The sequence below is a fragment of the Dermacentor silvarum genome, chromosome 2 (assembly GCF_013339745.2).
Source record: "Dermacentor silvarum isolate Dsil-2018 chromosome 2, BIME_Dsil_1.4, whole genome shotgun sequence".
NCBI lineage: Eukaryota > Metazoa > Arthropoda > Arachnida > Ixodida > Ixodidae > Dermacentor > Dermacentor silvarum.
This window is the reverse complement of record NC_051155.1, coordinates 131815-138478: the sequence shown is the minus strand read 5'-3', so window position 1 is coordinate 138478 and position 6664 is coordinate 131815. Positions and strand designations below refer to the sequence as shown.

The following is a 6664-nucleotide window of genomic DNA, read 5'->3' as shown; positions in this document are numbered from 1 at the left end:
TACATCTACACCGCGGACTAGGCCTTTGCAGCAAGCTAAGTGAGGAGGGATGTGACAGCTCACCGGGTGCGAAGCGAAATTAGTGCATTTGAGCAGATCTTGCACACAAGCCTGGTCCGGCGACGAGCAGAGGATCCCCCCTCGTCCAAACTGTCGAACCTCTGTGATTAGCTGGAAGTGATTGGAGACTGCCCGAAGTTCCGTTTGAATGGCTTTAGGATTCTTCATACGGATCGTCCCCCCATTAGTGGGTACCAAAGCCACAGGAACGCTGCTGGTTCCGCTACGAAGAAACAGCTCCACCGGTATATCCTGAGGAGGGATGGAAGCAGACCAGAGGGAGGCCCTCTGGCCTGGAGATGAGACAGACATCAAGTCAAAATGAACCACGACTTTCAATCAAAAAAGGTGTGAAATAAAACAATAAATGTAAGAGAATAACCGCCGGCTACTTGACAGCAAACCCGGAAGTAGGCTGGGTAAGGGCCAGGCGATCTCGGGCAAGCACACTCTCTGGAACGGCAGGAACGGCAGTAGAAACGGCAGGAACCGCAGCCCTCGTAGCAGCGTGCATTTATGCGAACGATATGATTGCGTTCGAGCGTCGTCGTCTTCGTGCACAGAAGGCGCGTTCGTACGCTCGTGCTCTGCGAGGTGAAGAGGTTTCACATCAAGGCTTCTTAGAGCGAGGAGAAATTTATTAAAAAAAAGCTAGGCGACGTTAACTGTTCACTTAACGCCAGTTGTCGCCACTTGCTTTCCCACACTACGACTGCCACACTTCAAATTTGAACTGTTTGAAGCTGAAAGCTCATTTTCCTTCTTCAAAGTAATGTGCAATCGTGTCCTGAAGAACACATTTAATAGCTTTCTCTCAACCTCATGACAAGACGGAAAACAGTTCACCGATTGAATATTAGCCAGAGCAGAGGCTTCGAGCTGTGCAAGAGTCACTTTATTATGCAGAAGGCCTCGGCTGTTTGCACGAAACAAACCCTCTGCAGCTTCCAATAAATGTAGAACTGCTGGCGAAGGCACCACAAGATTACTGTTGCTCGTGTAGGATTTCATGTGTCAGTGCACTAGCACTGTTGGACTGCATTGCTGCCTTGCACTCGCTACAGCATACTGTGTTTTTCAACACATTGTTTACAACGTACCCAGCTAGGTAGTCTAATGATCCTTGCTCTGCATTGCTCAGTTCAAGAACGGCGTCAGGAAGGGCGACAAAGTCTGCGCCTTCTGTCTTCAAACTGGCCTTTCCATCGGTTTCGTCTAGGCCTGCCAGCAGAAATCCATCATCACTGGCATAGCTACTATCCTTGCTAGGTCTTAAAAACTGTGCCGTTGTTGCAACTCGAATGGCACAGCGAAATTCAAGGGGTCTGGGCACTGGATTTTTTGAGCGCAATGTAGAAAACAGATTTTCTAATGCGTCTTGTCCGAATCTGCTTAGGAGTACACAGAAAAAGTCCTGTTTGTTCAAGTAGTATTCTTGCAATTCGAGTACAGCTTTTGTCACTAGTACTACTCCTGTCTGTACTGGCTTCCAAGTATATTTGTTTGCACTGTCAATTTGCACTCTTCGAAATAGGTCAATGATAACATTAAGGAATGCAACTGTCTCACCGTACATCGCCTCATCAATGCTTGCTGATGGCAAGCTTTGTTGTTCTCGAGGTCATTAACTTAAACCACCTGAACACAGTTTCAAAGAACCAAGCAGTTGTGAGGGCTTCCACAGGTAAGTCTCCTTTCTGAACTAGGAAACGAATTGCAGCTGCAGTATCATGATGAAAAAATGAATAGGCAACGGCTTACTTTCATTTTTTCGAAATGTCCAGGATCTAAGCATGCATGGCTTCAAGTGAGGTGCAATATTCAACTCAAGCTTCGCATTAAGCTCTACAAGCATCTTTATGTGTTCAATCTTAACCTCATTAGACGGCAAGTTATGGACAGTTACAATATCACTTGGTAAGAAAAATGACTGACCTCTTGTAAAATGGTTGCGAAGGTTCTTTAAGAGATGCGCTACATCGGCAACGAAATACAACCTTCGACTTGTATCACAGGGGTGCGGGCATGAGATGGATGTTTTGCAGTACTTGCCTACAATTATCCCAAATTCCCTCCAAAGACCTTGGTTGCCGCCTCCCATATCACTCACCACCGCATCCACGTGGATGGAAATCTTTTCACACTGTTTGATTATTTCTAAGATTACATCCTTAACCGCACGAGAACTAAAGGAATTCCCTGTGAAATGATATGCCAGAGTCTGCTTCCAACGTGTGGTCGCACCCCCTAACATGAAAACTAGTCCATGCGTAGCCAAGGCATCCTCTGGCAGTGTCCCATCAGCTAATGGTAGGTAGGCCTGCCAATTACAATGCCGGTTGACTGATCAAGAGCTAGACCTGGTGCGAGTTGAATTTCGTCCAGCATAATGACTGCGTGCCGTTCATGGTCATCCATAAGCTTAACCTGAAGAATAAAAGCACATATGTAGTAAGTATCACGATAATGTGTCATGAACAATGTGATATACACTTACTTTAAGAGCAAGACACTGCAGAATGTCATGAAGTATGCCTGGAGAAAATTTGTTCTTTTCCAAGTGCCTCTGTAGGGTGCGCTCAGATGGTAGTGGTGTGCAAAGTTCCTTTACAACAGAATACCCACGGGCACCACAGGACAGTCGAACCTTTAGGGCTTTTTGAATTGTTGTTGGAGACCAACGCGTGCCTCTCGTCGATGACTTTTCCATGCACTGGAGCTGGTCACAGGCTACAAATTGACTACTTTGTTTCTTCAGGATGATCTTTTCCTTGACTGCTTTGTTTTTCATTCGCTGTGTAAGCGCCAGACTTCTCTTTGTACTTCGCAACTGGTTTTCTAGCTGCCGTATCGTCTTGTGTAGAGCAGTTACAGCATCCGGGGAAAGGTACTGGCCCTCTGGAGGAACTCGTACAGGTAGACTGCCAGACATGCCATTTGATAGAGCTATAAATGAGATTACATTAGATATCGGCAGTTATAAAGATTCAGCGTGGAAAAAAAAAAGCAAGAGCGAGGCATACCGTTGGTAAATTAGCAATTTCACCACCCATTTTTTTCAGCATCTCCAAATTGCCACAAGCCCTGTGCGAATATTCTATAGAGCTGGCACTTGGGGCAGCTGCAAATACAAATGCGCTATATATTCAGTGTGCTGGCTATTTATGCTAGGAATGCAAAATTACAAGGAACACAACTTACAGCTGTTGCCACACATTGAAGCCTGTGCGTCATGTCTGTTCAGGATACCTACACTGGTCAAGGATGCTCCTAACAGAGAACACGGCATAGAGTTTAGGAATAGCTACATAAAGGTGTCGCAACACAACAATAAAAATTTAACCACAGCAGGAGCTGCAGCTCTCAGCAGGAAGCAAGCACCCACATTCTTGTTCAATTGTGAAGCTTCACAAGACAAAGAAATGTTTCCTAGATACTGCACAACACTATACTGCTCCAAGGTTTTTACAGAGGATGTAGTACATACCCTGTGAAGGGCAACTAGGCATGAAGACACTACAAGATGCAGGAATAGCTGAAAGTGAGGAACAAACAGTAAGTTATCTGAAGCAGGCTTTCAGAAACCAAAATTACTGAAGACACCTACTTGAAGTATGTGCAGCGTGCTCAAGCATTTCTTCATCCAGGAAATCTGGGCTATCTGGACTGGAGGCTAGTGCTGTTGAGTAGATGGAGCAGCGGAGGGACAGCGCATGAATGTAGCTACACACAAGCACCACAGCAAAGCAAATATACTCACATTCAGTGTCAGCCAGGAGTGTGTGGTTGTTGCAGGGAGCCACGTCTTGTGAACAGACTTGTGGACCTGTAACGTTGCCGTGAATTCAGAAAGTGCAATGACTTGTGCACTTCTACTGCAGCAATATTGTCACAACCTTACAAGAAAATGGTTTGCATGGTGTTACTGTCACCAACTACAAAGCAATGCAGAAGCATCTAGTTTTTTTAATGCGTGACTTACAACTCCTGTAAGAGATGGCAGCTTCCGAGCAGAGCTTGTTCGGTGAATCTGAACTGTTGCAGGATGCTGCTGACAGAGAATAGCATGCCATACAAATGGTAAACGAGACATGTACAAAACATAAATGATAACTTACATTCAAGATAAGCCGCAGCTGTCAGCAGGAGACAGACACCCACATTGTTGGCGCAGGTTTCCCGAGCTGTATTTAACAAAAAATGCATGGAACACAGTAATCGGTGTCCTTGTCACAAATGTGTTATTCAACTGCCGTACATACCCTGCCAGTTGCAGCCACACATTCTATTGTCATTGCTAGTTGAGGCAGCTGGAAACAGAAAACATTAGACAAGAACTTTAGGTGAGCAAAGCGACAAATATGCGATGTTTATTAACTGCAATAAAGTTGCAATGTTGGCTCGGGAAAAGGTGCACAAACTCAATACAAGCAACTAAAAACTTAAATTCAGTATTAGCCACAGTTTCGAACGGGGTACTAGAGCCCGAGTCTTGAACTGAGCTTTGAAGGCCTGCATATGATGGATTGAGTAAGCATAAGCAGCAATGACACCAAATTGTTGCCTAGAAAGTAGCTGTGCTTACTACTTAAGGAGAGCCCTGGCACGCCATGGCTGACTTCTGCAGCTAAAAACCCCACAAAATATATTGCTCGGTAAAATTAGTGGAACGCTGAAAGCTAAAATTAATCTTTCGTTGAAACTGCCATGGCTATGGTAAAGGAATACCTTTCAATGGAGAGGCCTTTGGATAATCTGCATTTCTCAACAATAAGGCACCTGAAATGAAAGGAAATGGGTTGACCATGATACAAAGTTTCCTCTAGGGTACAGCAAACCCAACAGAGTAACATGACGACAGTATTTGTTTTTTATTGACTACCTCTGTACGTTGAAAAGGGGGCTTCCTAGGCTTCGGTAACTTCTGGTGTATGAATATACTTGGTACAGTATTAGGGCGTAACTTCTTAATTCCGAGCTTGCTTAAAAATACATGCTCTAATTGGTCCTCGGTGAAATGGTCCTGAAACAGGTAATTTAGGTTAGACTGCTTCGAATAGAATTCGGTTCATACTAGTTGTTTTCACAGAACTTCGAAGTAAACGAAACCGCGAGTGCAAGACAGTGTCTTGGCCACTAGATGCGACACATAAAAATATATGCAGAAAACAACTGACAATGATTGTCAATGTAAGCAGTAGCCAAATCCTTCGAGAAACCTGTTCGCTTTATGAAATGAATGATGCATTTGAAGGCGTATATTTTTTGCAGTTGTTGATATTTAAGCACCATTTGGTGTTTCATTGCGTAATAACCAGCCGAAGTGCCGTACAGCAAGTGCGTCGCGTCAAGAGGCATAGCGGTCGTTCGAAGCAATAGTTGAACGCAGGAGCGTACGAGCGGCTAAACGAACGAGCAAACGACAAAACGAACGAGCAAACGACTAAACGAACGAGCAAACGACTAAACGAACGTGCAAACGACTAAACGAACGTGCAAACGACTAAACGAACGTGCAAACGACTAAACGAACGTGCAAACGACTAAGCGAACGAGCGAATGACTAAACGAAATTAGCCATAGACGAGCGGGTGACCGCACGTTTTCTTTGCGAGTGCTCCACCGCCGCTACTTAAAATTCACACACTTTAAAGCTCACGCGAATTAGCATGTATGTACGCCTCAAAGACCTTTGATGCTGTCATTTGGCGACGAACGCACCCTGTAACTCGATTTTGGTAGAGTACGCACGTTTTTCATCGGTGCCTTTGTATCGCTTATCAACCGTGCTACCGCCAACGACAAACACGAACGAAAGAGGCAAACAAAGCTGTTCGCTGTAAAGAGGGCTATTAAGTAACCACAAACGATAAAGAGTTGCTTTCCTAAGATGACTTTTTACACTCGACCCTTTAATTTTATCAAAAGGACTGCGCAGAATCTTTAAAAAAAAAGTTACGGAATCAAGTTTCGGAATGACGTTCTCGCACGCAGCCTCGCGTGCCCGCGAATGCAAGCCTCTAGGCGTACAAAACGATTAAGCGCGCCGAATACACGTCCAAATACACCAAAGTACACGTACTCGCAACTTACCTCGCATAGTCGTGTGGAGGGTGTTGGTCTGAAGTTCTTCCTGCCAATTCGATGAATCCACGTCTTTCTTCTTAACCCGTCGCGCTTACCGGACGGTATCGAGAAGAGTCGCTTGCATTTGCTAGAAGTATTTTGGCATCCAAAGGCGCAGCAAGCCATGGTTATGGAAAATGCCTTGAAGCGACGTCGCACTTGCCACAAAACTTAGTTTAACGCATTCTCAAACTTAAACAACAAGGAAGAGCAAAGGTACCAACGTGCGCTCCTCGCCAGTCGGTAGACGCTTATCAAGCGAAAATGGCGACGGAGCGTGATCGTAAAACAAACGCAGCCAGCGTCCGGCGGCTCGGCGGTCCACGTGATGCCATTAGGCCAATACCAACGCGGCGTCGGCGTCGGACAGGGTGTGCGAGGAGGCGGCGGCATTCTTCAAAGCGTGACGCTACTTTTTTATATAGGGGCTTTAGTCCGCGGAGCTGATCAGCGCCACAGAGCGGAGCGCGGCGTTGAA

The 6664-nt window shown here is 45.5% G+C and overlaps 1 protein-coding gene and 1 long non-coding RNA gene across 2 annotated transcripts; both read right to left on the bottom strand.

Moving 5' to 3' along the window:
• Positions 1-2255: 2255 nt before the first annotated feature.
• Positions 2256-4364, bottom strand: LOC125942863 (uncharacterized). The gene is made up of 8 exons (XM_049661110.1): positions 4323-4364; positions 4179-4244; positions 4043-4108; positions 3821-3886; positions 3668-3739; positions 3548-3595; positions 2558-3006; positions 2256-2487 (listed from the first exon to the last, which is right to left on the bottom strand). The coding sequence occupies exons 1-8, from the start codon at positions 4342-4344 to the stop codon at positions 2365-2367; spliced, it is 912 nt and encodes a 303-aa protein (XP_049517067.1). The 5' UTR covers positions 4345-4364; the 3' UTR covers positions 2256-2364.
• A 142-nt stretch (positions 4365-4506) lies between these two features.
• Positions 4507-6364, bottom strand: LOC125942864 (uncharacterized). Its single transcript, XR_007465382.1, has 4 exons — positions 6154-6364; positions 4789-5083; positions 4646-4687; positions 4507-4572 (listed from the first exon to the last, which is right to left on the bottom strand). It is a non-coding gene; the product is annotated as an uncharacterized LOC125942864 (long non-coding RNA).
• Between the last annotated feature and the right edge of the window lie 300 nt (positions 6365-6664).